Source organism: Lepidochelys kempii, chromosome 2, assembly GCF_965140285.1.
Source record: "Lepidochelys kempii isolate rLepKem1 chromosome 2, rLepKem1.hap1, whole genome shotgun sequence".
Classification (NCBI taxonomy): Eukaryota; Metazoa; Chordata; order Testudines; family Cheloniidae; genus Lepidochelys; species Lepidochelys kempii.
In genome coordinates this window covers 68,402,235-68,423,069 of record NC_136381.1, presented here as the reverse complement: position 1 = coordinate 68,423,069, position 20,835 = coordinate 68,402,235, and the positions used below count along the sequence as shown (strand labels likewise).

Genomic DNA, 20,835 nt, shown 5'->3' with positions numbered 1-20,835 from the left:
CCTAAAGCCGAAAATTGTGACTGCTCTTGTTTATGGCTTACCTTTTCAGAGACATGTGATAGTTGAAGCACATAACTCTCAGACTTTTGTAAAGATTTCTAACACAATTACTCTTTACTATAGATAGCCCAAGAGATATACAGATCTAGACAAAACAGTAAAACACCTATGTGCCTTTCCTTGTTTGAGTTTCCTTACTACTCTTGCATGTTCTTTGGTCAGAGTCCTCTATGGCAGTGCTTCTCAAGCTATCTGATGTGGCGGACCGGCAATTTTTTTTTTCCAATGTGCGCGCAGACCGGCAGCCGATGGCTCGTGGACCGGCACTGGTCTGCAGACCACCACTTTGAGTAGCACTGCTCTAGGGTGTCCAGGATCACTTTTCCTGCACATGGCCTCTCCTCCAAATCATGGAGTATGTGTGTCTGTCTCTCCGCACTCCTCCTCCCTCCCCTGCCCCGGGCAGCCAGCTTTTTTCTTCCTTGGTCCTGCAATCAAAAATGACCCCTCTGCTACAAAAGCATGCACCTTTTGTTGTTCTTCCCTGCCCAAAGCCTCCTGTGTCTTTTTAAACCAGCATTGTCACCTCTCTCCCTTTTGTTCCACTGTTAGGTATTTTTCACTCTCCACTCCCCACTTTCTGCAGATAAACTTGGTTTTCCAGCTCAGGCACCCTTCTTAGCATATCCATTGTTTGGGCAGTGCCTAATTGTTAAGGTTAATGTCTTCTTTTGTTTGTTCTGTATCTTCTTCCAGATAGGGTGGGCGATATGTGTTAAGGGACCTTATTAGCTTATAACTGACTACATACTGAGGCAGTTAATGACAGAGCGATTTCATAAAATTAAAATTAATGAATTATATGTAGACAGAGTCCTCAAATTGTCATATTTCCTACTCTCTACTCTATATTGGATCGCTCACTGGGGCCAATATGAAGTTTGTACAGAGACTAAATACTGCATCCGATGAAGTGAACTGTAGCTCACAAAACCTTATGCTCAAATACATATGTTAGTTGCTAAGGTGCCACAAGTACTCCTTTTCTTTTTGCGGATACAGACTAACACGGCTGCTACTCTGAAACCTGCCTTTACATAGTAACTAAACTTTTATTTATTATTTGTTCAGTACCTTATTGTCACACTCGGTAAGAAATTCTGCTCCCCTTTAGGTCACCACTATTTCTGCCCATTGTTTCTCCACCTTCCCCATCTTCCTTTATCTGTTTCTCTCCCTCTGTCTTGTTATGTATCTAATCTGTTCTTTCTTCTACATTTCCTTCCCAGCAGCAACCCCAATTCTGATTCTTGTGATACAGCTATAAAATTCACTCTCTTTATATACCCTTGCAATGCAAACTTGAGGATTAAGCCTGCAAACACCACGCAGCCTACTTTACTACTTAAGGCCAGGCTCCTGCAATTTGTTGTGGGTAGGCAGACTGCAACTCCCACATCAAGCCCCATCACCGTCAACGGCGCTCCATGTCCGTGGGTCATTCTGCCCAGTTGTAATGAATTGCAGGACTGGGCCGAAGACAATGGGACCATTGGTGGGAGTAAGTGATTGCAGGAATAGGCCCTTGAGCATGAAAAAGAATCAGAATCAGTACAAACTATTACAATTGCATTGAAACCAATCATCATAGCTTGTGAAAATGGAAATAAAAATATTCAAAGACTGAAAACAAGAAATGGCCAGTCACATTCAAAATCATAACAGTGGAATATTAAGGCTGATTCATATAAAATCCATCTGACATATGAGTGCTCAAGTTTCTGCAAATGGGAAAAGATTTAGCATCTTCCAATGCAAGAGAGAAACACATGTGTGACCATTAAATTGCATTCTGAATCTGGCTGGAGAGAGTTCCATGTAATTCAGAACTATATTTCAGAACCCTTTATTATAACCTAGCAAAACTTCATGTGTGTAGTTTAAGCCTTTTGCAAAAACCAAGTTTTGTGCTAGGCTGCCAGACTTGAGGCATCAACAATTTGCTGTCCTCTTAACCCACCTTTGTGGCTATGTAATAATAAAACTTGGCACTTAACATAGTTTTGCAAATATTAATCACCATAAAATACTGGAGGTACTATGTCTAGTGATTGGAACATTGGACTGAGTCACAGCTCTTGGATTTTATTCTAGCTCTGCTAATGACTCCATATGTGAACATGTACTTCACCCTTTTGTGCCTTCATTTGCCTGACTGAAAAGGGTGCAATAATACTTACTCCCCGAGGATGGCTGTGAGAGTTAGGAGTAAAACCAGCTGCCTCTTTCTTCCTTCACCACCACCATGGAAGGCTCTTGTGCAGTGGAGATGGTGTGGGAGGATTGCTGTCCGCCTGTCAGCACATCTCACCACCACCTGCCTGGGCATTGCTTTGCCAGAGAGGGTGGAGCTGGGTATGGGTGGGAGATATGCAGGCAGTGTGCACATTCATTCTTAAATCCCAACTCTTAAAGAATTTCAGGGGTTTTGTTTTAATATTTTGTCTACATCTTCCAATTCATGTAGTCCTTTGTCTCATTTGGCTACATTTGTACTGGTGGCTGAGACAACTTCTAAAAGATTGCTACAGCTTACTTAGCTGAGATAAACAAGTTATCAACCTAAGCAGGCTACTGTTTCATGCTTTCAAGGGATTATTATAAACACAGTTTAAAGTTGTGCAAAAAAAATGAGTTGTTTATAAATTAACTCCCCCCAAAAGTCATACCATAGAGCTCAATCTTCCTCCAACAGAATTCAAGGGGGGGGGGGTTGCCATTGACATCAATGGGGGTGAGTTCAGATGCCTCTAACTTGACAGCTTGCACAGTTAATCAATACTCTATGTTTTTACATTATCAGTAACAAGATGGAAATGGCATGAGATTTTTTCTCTGTGGTTGTGTAACTTGCGGGCACTAGATTCAGCACTGTCGTATTTTCAAGGACTTTTCCAGTTTCCTCCTAAAACAATTCTGATTTGCAAAATCAAAACAGAGTTCCAAGAGGAACTGCAATCTAAAATAATGGTGTTAGTTTAGTTCAAACTAGACAACTTGGGACAAAATGTTCAAACCTGAGTGTTTCTTGTTTGGGTCCTAAATCCAGATTGGGCACATAAATACAATGTCCTGAGCTTCAGAAGTGTTGAGCATGCATTGACGTCAATATAGCTGTATTGAGAAGCCATATAAAGAGGTCCACTAGAAAATGAAAGCTCCTTCCCCTTGTCTATAATAGAATTATATGTTGATTTTTTTTTTCAGGTGTGATTGTTTTTGCTTATTGAAGTGGCTGAAAGAGTTTGAGAATTTTTCATTTGCTAGATCTATCAATATGAATGTCACTTTTAGCTCTAAGTACTTTACATATTTATAAATACAGGTTTGACAAAATAGAAATAAGCCTGCAGAAAACCTTCTTGACCCCAGCATCTCTTTCATTAAGTCCACCATTAAAGACTCCATCATGGACGTTCTTCAAGGAGTTTTCCTCCTTCATGTCATCACTGGCATGTCATGATGTAGCTTGATGATGCTTCATGAGCCCCATATCCATTTTCAGATAGCTGTGGAGCACTCCTTGCAGGAAGCAAGTTCATTCCAAGAAAATAGAAATTACCCTAGGAAAGACAGGGTGGGTAACCGAACTGTCAGAGATATAGTACGCTGAAGTAAGAACAGATGGTGGATTTGCGATAGTGTCCATTAAGGATCCACCCTGATGACTAGTCAAAGAAACCATTCCCTGAGACACGTGCAGGTGCCATATTTGGTTAGACTGAAAATTTTGGGACCCACAGATACAAATTTACATACACGCTCATGAAGGGAGGAGAGGGTTCATTTTAATCATCACTTAAGGTGCAATCTGATGATGCTCCCCTGCGCATTGACTAGGCCACAGGTTCTACTAGCTTTGTCTACATAGGAGGGGTGAGTAAAATAAGTGAAGAAACTTCTTGCTTAATCCTCCCTTCCATCCATTCCTCTTGTAACAATGAGGCCAAGTTTCAAATAAATCCAGACAAAAGCTTTGTATTTGTTGGAATCAATACCAATGTTTTGCATCTTTATAAATTAGGCATTTTGCCTTGGTATAAATATTCTAGATGCACAAAGTTAAACTACATCCTGCACTGGGAGGGTATGGGTGCATGGGAGTGTGCATGCATGCATGCATGGTGGGATGGGGTAGGGGTTTCGGTGCTGTAATTCAGACAGAATACAGAACAGACTATGTGAAAGGGAAGCAGCTCAAGTTCACTTTAAGCAGGAAGTGCTTAAGTTTCCATGGAAACTGCAAGGAGCTCTGTCCATCCATGTTCCTATAGAGCAGTGGTTCTTCAACCAGGAGTATGCGTACCCCTGGGGGGTACGCAGAGGTCTTCTAGGGGGTACATCAACTCAGTTAGAAATATGCCTAGTTTTACAACAGGCTACATAAAAAGCACTAGTGAAGTCAGTACACACTAAAATTTCATACAGACAGAATGGGAAAGTAAGCAATTTTTCACTAATAGTGTGCTGTGACACATTTGTGTTTTTATGTCTGATTTTTGTAACCAAGAAGTTTTTAAGTGAGGTGAAACTCGGGGTATGCAAGACAAATCAGACTCCTGAAAGGGGTACATGGTCTGGAAAGATTGAGAACCACTGATATAGAAGAATAGTTTATTGCTACTGGTATTTCATGAAGTTCTCTCAAGTTCTACAGAATACCACAGTGTCTTAAGGCCCATAAATTGTGATTTCTGTTGCCAGTTTCTCACAATGATTTGTTTAAACATTAAAAAAAAATAAAAATTCAGGACCATCTTGTGAACCCCTTACTCCCATTGGTGAGCATTTATATGCATAAATCTCAGTGTGACTTCTTGTATGTTTAGATGTTCACCAATAGGAGTAAGGTATTTGCAATTTGTCTCTAAACTTTAACCCACTGATACAACTAGATTCCAATCTGGATAATCCAGTGCCAGGAATTTACTCTTCAATTTCAGTTGGAAATGGAGTTTTCAACCTAATCAGTTGTGAAATGTTGTTGTGTGCCACTAAATATAGCTTTATTTCACTTCAATGTTGGATCCATTTTAGTGGTGGGGAAAGTGATTCCATGTGTGTAAAATATAGTTTTTATGGCACTTTAAATCTGTAAATTGCTTTGGGATCCTTCCTAAACGTCGTCAGTATGATGATACAATTTTGTTTTTACCAGTGGTCCATTTTATCTGATCCCTTTTGAAGATTTGGCTAAAGTTGTTAATTCTGTTATGACAAATTAATACCTTGTTTCCCCTTCCTCCTTCTTCAAGAACATTAAATACAAAGGAAAAAAGTAAAAAAAAGTGTAATTGCCTAGGGACTGGTGAAATTGATTAATTCATTGGTGATATTGATTCAAAATCCTGGAGGATGCAGTTCAGGCAAAGAATTTCAATAAAATAAAGTGTTACCACATCAGAAAACAGATGTTGGCTTATCATAAAACACAAGTTTAATATTGGTGCCAGAAATGACGACATAAAGCTGGAACATGTTCCTAATTCTTTAAGTCCATAATTCATAAAATCCATTATGTAATTCTTTACGAATTTCTATAATGTTAACAACATGGCAACCTCTCTGCGGAGAGATGTTATTTTAATATTTTATTAAAAGAAACAAGGAAAAGCTGAATTTATGGTTCATATAAATTCCGTTGTCCTTCCCTTTAATTAAAGCTACTTTTATTTCTTTTCAAAATAATCTTTCCATCTTTCAAATTGTAGTAATGACATGATTATAGGTCCTATTTAATACTCCTTGTTTATGTTTTGCCTGGGTAAGGAATGATATCAGGCCAAGTTTCTAACGAGTCTAGACAAAAGGTGAGAGGGATTTATGGAAAGCCAAAGGAGTTTTGCCTGGGAAGGAGTTTTCTTTAGGCCCTTGTAAGGGTTACTTCCACGTAGAGATGGTCTTGTTGTTATTATAGTAGTGCCTTAGTGTCCTAACCAAGATCGGGATCCGATTTTGCTTGGTACTATATAAACATAAAGTACATGTATGAGTAAATTGCAGTCAAGAGGTGTGAGTGCAGAACTAGTAGAAATACCCAAGCTTGCTTTGGTCAAAACTAGTTCAAGTAGCAATAGCAGTGAAGTTGTGGCAGCATGGGCAGAGGTCACTCGTGTACATACTGAGGGTCCTGGGTGGATGGGCTAGCGTGTAGAGCCACTTCACTGCTATTGTTACCCAAGCTAGTTTTGATCTAGCTAGATCAAAGATTGCTCAGGTATGCCTACAAATGCTGCAATCACACCACCCAGTTGCATGGTAGCGGGGAGAAAGTCCCTGTCCCAAAGAAGAACTGTAATTTTAGATGCAAAGCCCTCTCAATAATTAGTGTCCCAAATGTGTGCATGGCTTCTTAGTAGCGTCCCTTACATCCAAGACATAGTTGGAAAACTAAGTCAGTCTTTGAAATGAAAATCATTTATTTTACTGTGTGTTGAATGAATTGTGAGCACTATAGCGCGCACATCTTTGCTGCTTTGTGTGTGATAGAGGTCTTCTGGTTTATAAATAGAAAGGGTACAGTTTATTATATTTCACTTCCTGATTCACTAATGAATAATTCCCTGTCAATGCTATGTTCCCATGAACTGTTCTTTGCTCTGTTCCTTTTTAACTGCTAAAAACTCCAATTTCAGCAATCTTCAGTTGTCTTCCTCTGTGCAACATTGCTCAACTCCAGGTTATGCAAGTTTTAAAAAAATATTTAGCAGTCCAGTGGCTCCTTTTACCTTAGTAACACAGTGAAGGACAACCTTCCACTGTAAATATTTGATTAGGCTTTTTATGAGCAAATGAGTAATTTGTTAAGAATGATAAGACTATAGCTTGAATCTTTGTTTTCTACACTTAGTTTTATCCATATGCTCCATGCTGTCTGGAAATACATAGTAAATTATCAGAGGGGTAGCCGTGTTAGTCTGTATCCACAAAAACAATGAGGAGTTCAGTGGCATTTTAAAGACTAACAGAGTTATTTGGGCATAAGCTTTCGTGGGTAAAAACCTCCACTTCTTCAGATGCACAGTAACTTTTGGTTCCTGCCCCAGACAGCTTACAATAAAAAGGCCCTATCTTGTTCCCAATGAAGTCAGTGTGAATTTTCCATGTGCACAGGATTGAACCATAAATGAAATGATACTGTCAAATAAACAGGAAGAAATTTGGTCTGCAATCTGTGCATATATCATTGGGAGATCATCATGGAAAAGTGAAGTGTTTAGATATTGTAGTGATGGGTTTTATGCAAGTATCATATGATCTAATAGATTTGTAATTTTAAAGGTGCATAACATGGGAATTTTGGATTTTGAGTTGAGTGTAAGCAAGTTTAAGAAAATCCCATGGTACCTTCATAACTTATTTCTCAACCTATATAATCCTTTACTTTGATGGAGTTACACTAGGAATTAATACGTCCCATTGTTTTTGGCTGGCTCCAAATATATACATATTAAAATATAATTTGGCTTTATCTCATTTTTCCCAGATAAAGATTAGGAAAAGTGCAAGAATTTTAGAAATGTTGTTATCAGAAGAGAGACCAGGTACAGTAATGGACTTCAGAAAGACGCTAACTCTCACGAAGGTTGCCAAGTGTCTGGTTTTTGACCGGAAAGTCCAGTTGAAAAGGGAACCTGGCAGTGTCTGGTCACCATGGGGCAGAGGGAGGCACCAGGTCATTAACCTGCACCAACTCCTGCTGAGCCGGCGTCGCCACCTCCTACCTGCAGGCAGGCAGGCACAGCTCCCGTGCCAGTCCTGGAGCAGATGGAGTCCTGCTGGGGGGTGGGGGAGAGGGAAGAGGTGGAGACGATCCAGTGACAAGTGGGGTGGGGGAAAGCAGCGAGTGATGGGGAAGGGGGAAGAGGAGTGGGTGGGGGGCAGGGCCTGGGGAAGATGCAGAGCAGGGGCGGGGCCTTGGGATGAAGAGGCGGGGTGGAAAGGCAGGGCCTCAGGGGGTCTGGTTTTCAGCCACTAGAAAGTTGGCAACCCTACTTCTCATGTCAGTGGGACTGATGTCACAGGCAAAAGATTCTTGGGACCAATTCAGATCTCATGTAAAATGGTGCAAATTCATTAATTTCAAGGGAGCAGCCCATATTTGCACCAAGTCTGAGTACGGGGCTCTGCCTGGTAAAGTCTGAGTAGAGTTCAGCCTTCACTAACACTTCACATGTTGAATGGACTGCTTGTGGGGAGGGGAGGAGAGGAGAAGCATGATATGGAAATGCAGTGCCCTTTAGTGTAATGTTCTGTGGTGCATGTGTGTCTGCCAGGTAAGGGATTGGATTAAAATGAGGAGGGAATATGAGGGTGGTGGGCTGGAATGAATAAGAATGAATTAAATAAAGAGGGGATTAAAATAGATGAGACTGGAAGTGAATAATATATGCATAAGGATTTCAGCAGAAAGTCAGTCAATGTTCCAGAGGCGATGTTCTGGAAACTAGTGTAAAAGGGAGATGTAGGAAAGGAAACAAGGTTAGGGTGAAGATTGACTCAAAGATTTCTGGGCTTGGGTGCCCAGGGAACGTCCTGAGTTAATGAGAATGGAATCAGAAACGTGCAGTAGGCCATAAATCCTTTTTATGAGCCGTGGTGGAATATAGAATCATAGAAATGAAGGGCTGGAAAGGACCTTGAGAAATCATCTAGTCCAGCCCCCCGCGCTGAGGCAGGACCAAGTCAAGTTAGGCTGGGCAAACACCTGTCAGGGATGGTCTATTTCCAGTGATTCCACAATCTCTATTGGAAGCCTATTTCAGAACTTAACCACCCTTTTAGTCAGAAAGTTTTTCCTAATATCCAGCCTAAATCTCCCTTCCTGCATATTAAGCCTATTACTTGTTCTCCATGTCTGCTGAAGGTAGGACAAGAATTGATCACAGTCCTCTTTATAACAGCCCTTAATACAGGGTGGGCAAACTTTTTGGCCTGACGGCCACATCAGGATTCCAAAACTGTATGGAGGACCGGGTAGGGAAGGCTGTGCCTCCCCAAACAGCCTGGTCCCCGCCCCTCCCACTTCCTATCCCCTAACTGCCCACCTCAGAACTCCTGACCCATCCAACCCCCCCTGTTCTTTGTCCCCCTGATCGCCCCCTCCCGGGACCCACTGCCCCAACAGCCCCCCCTGGGATCCCACCTCCTATCCAACCCCCCCTGCTCCCTGTCCCCTGATTGCCCTGACCCCTATCCACACCCCTGCCCCCTGACAGGCCTCCCAGGACTCCCACGCCTATCCAACCACTCTCTGTCCCCTGACTGCCCCCCGGAACCTCCTGCCCCTTATCCAACCCTCCTGTTCCTCACCCCCTTACCATGCTGCTCAGAGTACCAGGACTGGCAGCCACGCCACCTGGCTGGAGCCAGCCATGCCGCCGCACAGTCTAGAGCACCAGGGCAGGCCGGCGGCTCTCGCAGCTGCACTGCCTGGCAGGAGCTCGCAGCCCCGCCACCTAGAGCGCTGGCGGTATGGCGAGCTGAGGCTGCAGGGAGAGGGGACGACAGGGGAGGGGCCGGGGGCTAGCATCCCTGGCCTGGAGCTCAAGAGCCAGGCATGATGGTCCCACGGGCCGGATGTGGCCCGCTGGCTGTAGTTTGCCCATCTCTGCCTTAATATATATGAAGGCTGTTGTCAGCTCCCTCATCAGTCTTCTCTTCTCAAGACTAAACTTGCCATTTTTTAACCTTTCCTCATACATCAGGTTTTCTAAGCCTTTTATCATTTTTTGTTGTCCTTCTCTGGATTTCCTACAGTTTGTCCAGAATATTAGCCTTTTCCACAAATGCACCATATCGTTGACTCATATTCATCAGATGCTTTTCCAGAAGGACTACTACATAGCCAGTTATTCCCCATTTTGTAGTTGTACATTTTATTCCCTCCCCCTCCCCCCAGCCCCAGTGGAATACTTTGCAATGTCTTTATTGAATTTCATCTTGTTGAACTGAAACACATTCTCCAATTTGTCAAGGTCCTTTTGAATTCGAATCCTGTCCTCCTCCAAAGTTCTTGCAAGCCCTCTCAGCTTGGTGTCATCTGCATATTTTATAAGCATACTCTTCATTACCCAAGTCATTAATGAAAATATTGAATAGTAACAGACTCGGGACTGACACCTGAGGGACCCCACTAGAGAGAGACTCCCAGTTTGACAGAGAACTATTCATAACTACTCTTTGAGTGTGGTCTTTCAACCAGTTGTGTACTTACCTTACAGTAACTTAATCTAGACTGCATTTCCCTAGTTTGCTTATGAGAATGTCATGTGGGATTGTGTGAAAATCTTTACTAAAATCAAGGATATCACAACTACTGCTTCCCCCATCATTCATTAGGCCAGGAACCCTGTCAAAGAAGGAAATTAGGTTGGTTTGGCATCATTTGCTCTTGACAAATCTATGCTGGCTATTCCTTATAACCCTATTATCCTCTCGGTGTTTACAAACTGTGTGTTTAACAGTTTGTTCCAGTATCTTTCCAGGGATCAAAGTTAGGCTGATTGGTCTATAATTTCCTGGGTCATCTTTGTTCCCCTTTTTAAAGATAGGTACTATGTTTGTTTGCTCTTCTCTTGTCCTCACGGACCTCACCCATTTTCTATGAGTTCTCAAAGATCATTGCTAACATTTTTGAGATTGCTTCAGCTAGCTCCTCAAGTATCCTAGGATGAATTTCATCACACCCTGCCGATTTGAATACATCTAAATATTCTTTAACCTGTTCTTTTCCTATTTTGGCTTGTGTTCCTTCCCCCTTCTTGTTAATATTAATTGTGTTGAGTATCTGGTCACCATTAACCCTTTTTTGCGAAGGCAAGCAAAATAGGCATTAAATGTCTCCGTCTTCTTGATGTAATCTATTATTAGCTTTCCTTCCGTGCTAAGTAGAGGACCTACACTTTCCTTCATCTTTCTCTTGCTCATAACATATTTAAAGAACATCTTCTTGCACCTTTTATGGGAACTGGCTTGAATAAAACAAAAACCTAAATGTTTTTTAAGATTTGAATTCATGAACCCGCAAATTTACTCCCTCCCTATAGCCCCTCCACTCTACTAACATTCGTTCTTACCGTTGTGTTAGGCAGCAGGTTTAAAAGTACGCTGCCGGACCCAAGTAAATCTATGCTGAGCCCTAGTGCCTTGATTTAAATTTTTCTGTTGTGTTCTCTGGAGGCAGATATGCTACAGACTGCATCAAGTGACACTGTACCAGAAGTGTGATACTTTTAGGGCCCTAAAAGATGGAAGTGAGCCCTTACTGTGGAGTTGGTCCTTATAACACAGGCAGGAGAGAGCTGCAGTACTGAAAAACAGGGTCCTAGAAATACTCTGGTAAGAGGAAGTGGTCTTTGCTAGACTGGACAGGAGAAAAAAGGTCACATGAACTGAATTTCCAAACCTTTTAAGGTTTTCCCATCGCTACTTTTGCCTAGAAAAGGAGGCTTCAATATTTGAATAAATCTCTTTTAGATGGTTATGATGGAGACACCAAGAAAACAAGGGTCATCACTGGAAAATTTTAAATCGTGATTGGTTTTTTCAGAAAGACATACTCTAGTTCAAACTTGAATTAATTCAGGGAAGTCCTCTAGCCTGTTTTTATACAGGAGGTCAGACTGGAGAGTCAGGCAGCCTGGGGAGGCAACTGGCCCAGTAGTCTTGAAGCCCTGGGCTCCCAGGCCTGGGGGCAGTCTGTATGCCCAAGAGCCCTAGACCCTGCAAGCACATTGCAGGACTTCCAGGCTCCCAACTCTGTGGCAGAAAGGGGTTCCAAGCTCTGTGCTGCGGAACAAGGAGCCTTCATTCCGAGAACCCAGTTCTGGCTAGAGCCAATTCTCCCTAGGCTTTTGGGACTTCAAGGCACCTGGACGCACTGCAGGGAGCCAGAAAGCCCTGGCATGGTGAGGCTACCTGGAAATATGGATCCTGGAAACCTGGAGGACCCTGGCTCCAGTGCAGTATGAATGGTGGGACTCTCAAGCAGCACGCCACGTGGGCTGGCAGGGAACCAGGCAGATTTCTGACTGAAACCTTCCCGTGATTCACTAAAATTCATTGAACCTGATTTGCTTTCATGAGACATTTTGGGTTTAATGAACCAGCATTTTCCAAGAAAATTTTGTTTTGTTAGGAAATTTCCAACCAGCTCTATGTCTGGCCTTATAAACTCTGAAAAGAGAACAGAACAATCAGTGTAAAAAGCCACACTGAGAGAAAGTGGGATGAAAGTGGGAAAAGACTAGATAGAGAGATTTTGTTTTCAGTTTTCTAAGGGTATACTAATACAATTTAAAATTATAAAAAGATGCACTTACCTGTCACTTTAATTTAACCTTTTTGGAATGTCCAAGGGGAAAAATAAGTTGTTTTCAATTCTAGATTCAGAGTTCTAAATGCAAAGCATTGCCCAATGATGACTTTTTGGATCTTGGATTTTAAAAAAACAACAACATTGTTCCTTCACAGCAGATTGCACAGTTAAGATATGAAATATAATTCACAAAAACAAATATTTTAGTCTCCTGCAACAGGCAGGCAGTAGAAATAACTGTTTAGATTATTATAACTTTAAACAATAAAGAGTTATTCTACCATCTATAAAGCTTCCAATGACATATAAACGTCTTATTTGTACAGTAAGTATCCATATAAATAGACATTTATTAAGAGTTATCTATATCTTATCACAGCTTTGGGATTGTTTAGTCAGCTCCTTGAATAGTTACTATTAGGCAGTTTGCATACTGTATGTTAGTGCATTTACTAACTGGGTGATATTAATTTTATAACAACTTTTAAAAAGCTATTCTAAAAATATTTTAGTCAGTTTATACAAAGATTAAACTAAAACCACTCTAAGTGATTGAAAAATGTGTTGGGATTTGAGAAGCATTTTAGTAAAACGTGATTGGTTAAGAAAAGCCCAAGCATTCAAGTTGATTTAGGAAACAGTTGTTAACTCACAGCATAATGAATATGTATAACAAACATCACTAGAAGAGGCAACCATAAAAATATTGAAAAATGTGTAAGATATAGATGACTAAGATAGACAAGCACTTAGAGGAAGCAAAATATCACAGGCTACAGATGCGGTAGTGGATGGACCTGTAATGGTCATGTGATCTTCCACTATGCGTATTAGGCTAAAATATTTGTGGTTTTAGTTAAATTACATTGCTGGTACTGAAGCAAAAGGCAGATAGAACAGCTGTGTTTGTCAGAAGGACAGCAGCTTTTAAAATCCAAACAAGCACATTGTAAGCAGTTTCTGGTCCCTGATATCTACTTGAAATCAAAGAGAAAGCTAAGCAAAGAGAAGAGATAAAATATTACTGGGGTGAGATGATATGCTGGCAGATGATGATAATTGTCTTGAATTCTTTTTGAATCCTACATCTTTGCAGGCATCAAAAGAAAGGTTGGTGATTATGAAACAACCTATTGTTAGAGGAAGCTCATAGTTATCTTTGGTGTGTGTTTGAAAGAGAGCAGTCATGTCTTTTAACTTCATTTTACCTTTTAGGCCACGTAATAAAATCAGATGCTTTTATTCAATGATAATTTAAGTCAAATTACTTAATTAGGTATCTGCTTATAGAAGTTATCCTCTCTTATATAGTTTCTTCTTATCTACACGTGGAGCATCTTTCATGTCTAAAAAAGTGGACAGGAAAATTGATTAAAAGCACTGATGAACAGTAACATCTCACCTATTGTAAAACATTGTGGGAATGAGAAACGTCTGTAAAGGGATTGAAAGTATTTCCTTTGTTGTACAAGTGATTCTTATCTCAGAAGAACAAATACTCTAATCTGTAACAATGTTGTACTTCTGAACAGCTGAAAGCTTATCAAATTCTCCTTTTAATACCAGGAAAAAAACACTTGCCTCTCACAAAAGATTAAATTTACCTGATGTTCATTGAGGTAAATGGGGAAAAAAGTCATGCAAATAAACATTTTACACTAAATGCAATATTCATGCATAAATCCACTTTCCCCATACTTTCTACAGAAATATACTATAACTTAAGAAATAGATATGCTTCATTCATTACATATTTCACTACTTTTTGAGTAATGTATTTTTACTGGGGTTGACTGTTTATATTTTAAGGGTTAAAAGGTAATTGCATAGTATCAATATTTTAAAATTCATCACTTTTAGCATATGGCTGGTCAAAATTTATCTTACAATGTCTGCTGTTAAGATTAGCTTTATGGAGTTTTTATTCTCATGCCATTCTAAGGACCTTCCTGCTCAGGTGCAAGAAGTCTGTTTGCTTTCAATGTATAATGTTTATCAGCTATAACATCTTGTTTAAAATTCCTATCTCAGCATCTTGACCATTTTAAATGTCTTGAACTCCATACGCAGTGATGCATAAAATACTGGGAATACCCATGGAAATACATGATCCCAAGGCCGTGGGAGAATTCATAGAAACTCTAATTTCACCGTTATAGTATCAGAATAAAATGCAATAAGTGGCAAAATTCCTAACATGTCTTTAATATTTTTCAGTTGCTTTATGTGAAATGAGGTTTTCAGAATCTTCATACACTTAATTAGAAATCCTGTGAATTAATTTGCCTGAAAGTTAAACGAGCACTTCATTTACCTTAATCTATTGCAGTTTTTTCAACTGCTTCTTTAGAAAGATTTGAGAGACTAATTAATAAAGGACAGGTAAAGGGCTCAATCCTATAAGGAACTGAAATCCAGATCCACAAAGGTATATAGACTCCTAACTTCCATTGGACTGGAATTCTTTTGTGGATCTGGCCCAGGGTACCCCTAACTCCCACTGAAATCAATGGGAGTGAAGAGTGCTTAGCGCCTCTTTGGAGGCGATTAGTATCTTGCAGAATTGGACCCTCAATCTGTAACACATTTGTGTTCTAGTTTATCATTGCTAAAAGAATGAGAAGTACTTTTGGCACCTTAGAGACTAACAAATTTATTTGGGCATAAGCTTTCGTGGGCTAAAACCCACTTCATTGGATGCATGCAGTGGAAAATACAGTAGGAAGATAGATATACACAGAGAAAATGGGTGTTGCCATAGCAACTATAACAAGACTAATCAATTAAGGTGGGCTATTATCAGCAGGAGAAAAAAATCTTTTGTAGTGATCAGCAGGATGGTCCATTTCCAACAGTTGACAAGAAGGTGTGAGTAACAGTTGGGGAAAAATTAGCATGGGGAAATAGTTTTTACTTTGTTTAATGACCCATCCACTCCCAGTCTTTATTCAAGCCTAATTTAATGGTGTCCAGTTTGCAAATTAATTCCAATTCTGCAGTTTCTCATTCGAGTCCGTTTTTGAAGTTTTTTTGTTGGAGTATTGCGACTTTTAGGTCTGTAATTGAGTGACCAGAGAGGTTGAAGTGTTCTCTGACTGATTTTTGAATGTTATAATTCTTGATGTCTGATTTGTGTCCATTTAAAAAAAAAAAAAGAATAAAGCTTATGCCCAAATAAATTTGTTAGTCTCTATAACAAACAAGTACTCCTCGTTCTTTTGACTGATACAGACTAACATGGCTACCACTCTGAATCTTATTGTTGCTATGAGTTTAATCTTGGATGATGCATCTGAAGTATATGTTACTAGGTGGCTGAAATTTAGTTGTTTGTGCAAAATATTCATCAAATGCTTTTACTGTCACCATTGTGAATGACACAATTACAACTAATGTTAACATCCTTTTTTAACTTTTGGGGGGATGGATCTTCAATCTCTCTTCTTTCCCCCTCCCACCATAACATATATTTAAGGTCCCTGCATCACATTAATCCTTTCCATCTCCAGTGCATATAAGGCTCTGAACTGGGAGTCAGGGTTTCTTTTCCCTGCTCTGCCACTGATTAGTCTTTTTTAAATCAGTGGGTCTACTCACCTGCTTAAAGTTAGGGCATGTGCTTGACTACTTTCATGCCAGTTTTTTATGAGTCTTCAACTTCAGGTTGTGGTTTTGTAGGTGCAAAATTGTGGGCACAGATGTTAGTTAACATGACTGAATACCTGATTTATTCTGGGTGCAATCAGGTAGTTAGACATCTAATAATCAGATATGCACACACAAACCCCAGCTTGCCTACCCATCTGCATGTTTGTCATGTTCAAAAGTGCAAGCGAGTTTTGTATGCCCACAATTAATTGTGCCTGAAAACTTGGAGGGTGTTCTTAAATGTTGAAATCCTAAAAGCTTCTGTTAGTGTCTCAAATGAAAGACGATGTGTGTGTGTGTATATATATACACCATATGGAATTGGAGATTGGGGGGATTTCCAATGGAATTTTCACAAAGCAAAAATGAAAGCATTAGAGGTTTCCTATTGTAAGAAAAGATTCCAACAGAAATGCGGTCTCTCCATCTTACACTGGTGAGTGGAAATGCTGCAATCATTGATATGCCAGAACTGAAAACTGCACTCACTTTTCTTGTGGAATGAGGGCCCTTGGGCATTTTTGTTTTTAATTTAAGAGAACACAAGTGACTAGGTGGTTTGGAGATCAATGAGCTCTCAATTGGTCACTGAACTTAATGTGCAATGACCAGTGAGTTTATTCATGGACACCCAAACTTTGATATCAAAGGGCCACATCTAATTTCCGCAAAACAGGGCAGACTGCAGCTACCCTCATCTTTAATGTAGAGGAAGAGGTGCAGCCCACAGAGACTATAGGTCCCAACGTCAGGGCTGGCTCCAGGCAGCAGCGTTCCAAGCAGGTGCTTGGGGCGGCAGTTAGAAAGGGGTGGCAGTGTTTCCACGGTGGTGGCAATTCGGCGGCAGCTCCTCTGCCCCGCCGGCCGTGGCGGCAATTCGGCGGCAGCTTCTCCCATTTGCCGTCCGCCGGCACTTTTTTCCACTGCTTGGGGCGGCAAAAACTATAGAGCCGGCCCTGCCCAACATGCAGTGCTCCATCTTGACCTGGGTGGAAGGCTACAACTGGTGGGAGCATAACGTGTTGTGCTGTATTTCTTGAGGGCTGCCTCTCAGGCCAGGTCTACACTTGATATCTGTATTGGTATAACTATGTCGGTTAGGGATGTGATTCTTATTATAAAATTATTTGTATTATAAAAATACATAAGCCCTATTGTGGATGCAATTATACCACTGTAAAAGTGCCTTATAGGATATGGTGCCCTTGTGGTATGGAACAGTTATGGCACCTTTACACTGATATAACTGTATCCACACTAGGAGAGTTGTATCTCTTTAACCATATCAGTATTGTTAAAGAGGCACAACTTTCTAGTGTGGACAAGGCCTCTGTACTAAAGATGTGGGCAGACACGAGACCTGGTGTGGAATTCAATGGGCTGCTTCAGCTCTTCAGGCTGTGCTTTGGCCACCCCTGGTTTACTTGCATCTGTCGGTGCCCCAATCCCATTTCATAAGGCTGTTTGACATGTAAACACTTCTTTTTGGTGTCTTCAAGGCAAGTCCTGTGACAAATAAAGATAGTTACTGCCCTACAAAGGAGGAAGATAATTTGTTACAGGTGCTTTCTCAAGAAATGCATAATTACTTGGGTGGATTAGCAGTTGGGTTCCAGTTACGTAGATACTAGCAGCTGAACCCAGACCGTCCTATCTTGAACTGACATAAGGACTACCTTGGTATAGAACGTATTGGGGGAACTACTAAAGCAGTGGTTCCCAACCACAGGTACATGTATCAATACTGATGCCTGAAGCTTTTGTAATTGTTGCTCAGCTATTGTGAATGGAAAGAAAGTTTTTGTTACATAGTCAGATGATTGCATGAAAAGCTACTTGGTTATATAATAACACATTTTTGTTTAATACCTTTTTATTCCAACAGGAAATATGGGATGTATAAAATCAAAAAGAAAAGAGACTCTGCATGGAGATGGGCTAGATTTGAAGAACCAACCAGTACGTAAAACTGAACGAACTATTTATGTGAGGGATCCAACGTCCAATAAACAGCAAAGGCCAGTAAGTAGATAGTCTCAGGGGAGAATTCCAATAGCAAGATCAAAGCATGACTGGCATGATTTAAATTTAAATAAAAAACGCATGTAGAACCTAAAATTAATCATTTTTGTCTACAATTTTGCTTTGTAGTGCTGTGCAACCTTACCGTCAAAGGGTATGCCATATTTTAAAAAGCCCTTGGCGGTTTATTTCTTTGTAAATATTGGCTCGGCCTTCTTTTTATAGAGAGCAAATACTCCCTGATGTGGTATGTGTGATGCTTTCAAGGAATGCTGAGTGACTCTGAGGAAGTCTGAAATAGTTTAGAAATAGTTCTAAAAGCAACAATATCTTAGAAGCGTTTTGCACTTTTAAGCTCATAAGAATTGTAGAGCATCAGAATTTCTTTATAAAAGCACCACGTCTTTATTTTTAATGTGTAGTTCTGCACTGATAAGGAGTGTACTGTTGCATGTTGTTCTAGTACAGCAAATCTTGACTTCTCACCTCTCTCCATAAGCATATGTGGACTGAAGGGCAGCAGAATGGATGCAATTCTGCTGTACAGGGCAGAGCAAGCCAATTGAAAACCCCTGTGTGCTGTGGAGCAGTGCTCTATCCACAGTAGTGAAGGCAGGCCACTGGTGTAACTCATGGGTCTGCTACCATGCAGGTCCACTAGTAAAACCCCGCTCCTGAGTAGGGGGAAACACAGCATCGTCTGCCAAGTATTTCTGCAGCCAGGAGGGGGAAGGATGCCATGAAATCTCCTGTGCAAAACCTTACAAGACGATCTTGTATAGAGGAGAAGATATGGACCTATATGCATTTTCCACCCTAAATTGGCAAAATATAAGGATTGTTACCGTCTGGATAAAAATGAAATAATTCCTTTTTCTCAGTTGCTTAGTCAGCAGTAAACATGTTTCCCCATATCTCCACTCAGTTGGCCAGATCCTCAGCTGGTGTCAACTGGCAGAATTCTCAGTAAAGCTATGCTGATTTATACTAGCTGGGGTCTTGACCAGGTGTGTTTTATGAATGAAATCTCATGGACAGCAACACTGGAAAATTGCAGGCATAAGAAAATCAGATTCTGCAATTTTTTAATCGTTACATTTTTTTTTATTCCCCCCCCCCCCCCCCGAATCAACTAAAAGTAAATATTTTTAATAGGGCTGTCAAGCGATTAAAAAAATTAATTGCGATTAATCACAGTTTTTATCACACTGTTAAACAATAAATTTTTGGTGGTTTTCTATATTTCAAATATAGGTGTGGGGCTCTGTCATGGGGCTTCTGCCCCCCGCCGACAATGCCTGCCTCCCTGCTAAGTATGCGATCAAGGCATTAAAAAAAGTAATGCAATAATTTTTGTTTTCAGTTAATTGCAGGCGTTAACTGTAATTAATTGACAACCCTAATATTATTTTTAGCTTTCTGAGGGCAGCACCTCACACTGATAATTATTGCTCTGTCGGCCTGTTAAAGTAGCTTTGTCAAAGGTCAGTGCAGCAACAGCAAAGCTGTGAATTTTCCACTTCGCTTTTCAGCTTGGTGCGGTGTGAGCTGATAAGTTCAAAGTCTAGTTGGGACTTCTTCAATGTTTACTTTATCATTTGCCTTTAAAATTGCACAGGAAAAATAGCCACATGCTTCTTTTTAATTAAAGTTTTGTGGATATTGTCTTAGAAATATTTAAGATGACGCCACACCAGCTGAAGAATCTTTTATATATTATGTACTGTGCATATAATATATATAATCATGGTGATCTCCAACTGCTTAATTAACAAATATTTTGTTGTAGGGGAATACAGAAATGCACCTTTTACCAGGGCAGAGATTCTGTAAAGAAGGTATGTTTCCATAAGAACGCTAACAACTTGTGATAGCCGTATACAAACAAATATAATAGTAAGAATGTCACTTGGCTTTCTGCATTAATAGACGCGGAGGAGCATGGGGACATTGTAGTAGCCTTGTATCCTTATGATGGAATTCATGAAGATGACTTGTCCTTCAAGAAAGGAGAAAAAATGAAAGTTCTTGAGGAGTAAGTAGAGCAGTGTTGGCTGTACTGTACGTTTTCTGTGGATATCACTACATCCCTATATAGATGTTGTTTTTCTCTTTCTGTCTCTCTCTCTCTCACACACACACACACACGCTCTCAAACTAAAGGAAAAAAGCTCCTTTCCATGTGAAAGTGAAACTGGGTCCTTCCTCCCAGCCCCTGTAACACTTGGGCAGTTGATTGGGTGAGGGTTGTAGCAGTTTGCTCTGAAGCTGACCCTCTAAAGTTTCTGGGATAACTGAATTTCAGAGAAAAATGCTGTGTTTTCCCCTCCAGCCCAGCCAGGGTCCTCAGCAGCACCACAGAAGTAGCTGAATAACCTTTCATTATTTTTTGTTCGCATGTTGTGATTACTGTTGTTGTTTTGTGTTTCAGGCTTGGAGAATGGTGGAGAGCTAAATCTCTCTCAACAAAGAAAGAAGGCTTCATTCCAAGCAACTATGTAGCAAAAGTAAACACCTTGGAAACAGAAGAGTATGTTCTTCTATATTTCAGTACATTTGAAACTTTCTTTTCCACCCTGTTGCATATCCTTGGGGGTAGAGAGAAAAAACCCTAACTCTTTCAAAATACTTTTCAGGTGGTTCTTCAAAGATATAACCAGGAAAGATGCAGAGAGACAGCTTCTAGCACCAGGAAACAATCCTGGAGCATTCCTTATCAGAGAAAGTGAAACATTAAAAGGTAGGCAATGGATTACTTTGGGATTGATACCAGAGATAAAAATGAA

The 20,835-nt window shown here is 40.5% G+C and overlaps 1 protein-coding gene across 4 annotated transcripts in view; it reads left to right on the top strand.

Moving 5' to 3' along the window:
* The window catches only part of LYN (LYN proto-oncogene, Src family tyrosine kinase), a 98,014-nt gene that overhangs the window by 21,068 nt on the left and 56,111 nt on the right, over window positions 1-20,835 (top strand). For 2 of the 4 annotated variants that reach the window (XM_073331137.2, XM_073331134.2), the window contains exons 2-6: window positions 17,913-18,049; window positions 19,839-19,887; window positions 19,979-20,084; window positions 20,481-20,579; window positions 20,686-20,789. In XM_073331137.2, the coding sequence (XP_073187238.1) occupies window positions 17,918-18,049; window positions 19,839-19,887; window positions 19,979-20,084; window positions 20,481-20,579; window positions 20,686-20,789 (490 nt within the window). In that variant the 5' untranslated portion in view covers window positions 17,913-17,917. Of the gene's footprint in view, window positions 1-3,836; window positions 3,937-17,912; window positions 18,050-19,838; window positions 19,888-19,978; window positions 20,085-20,480; window positions 20,580-20,685; window positions 20,790-20,835 lie in introns of those variants that run through there. The other 2 variants (XM_073331135.1, XM_073331136.2) reach the window with 2 other exon arrangements.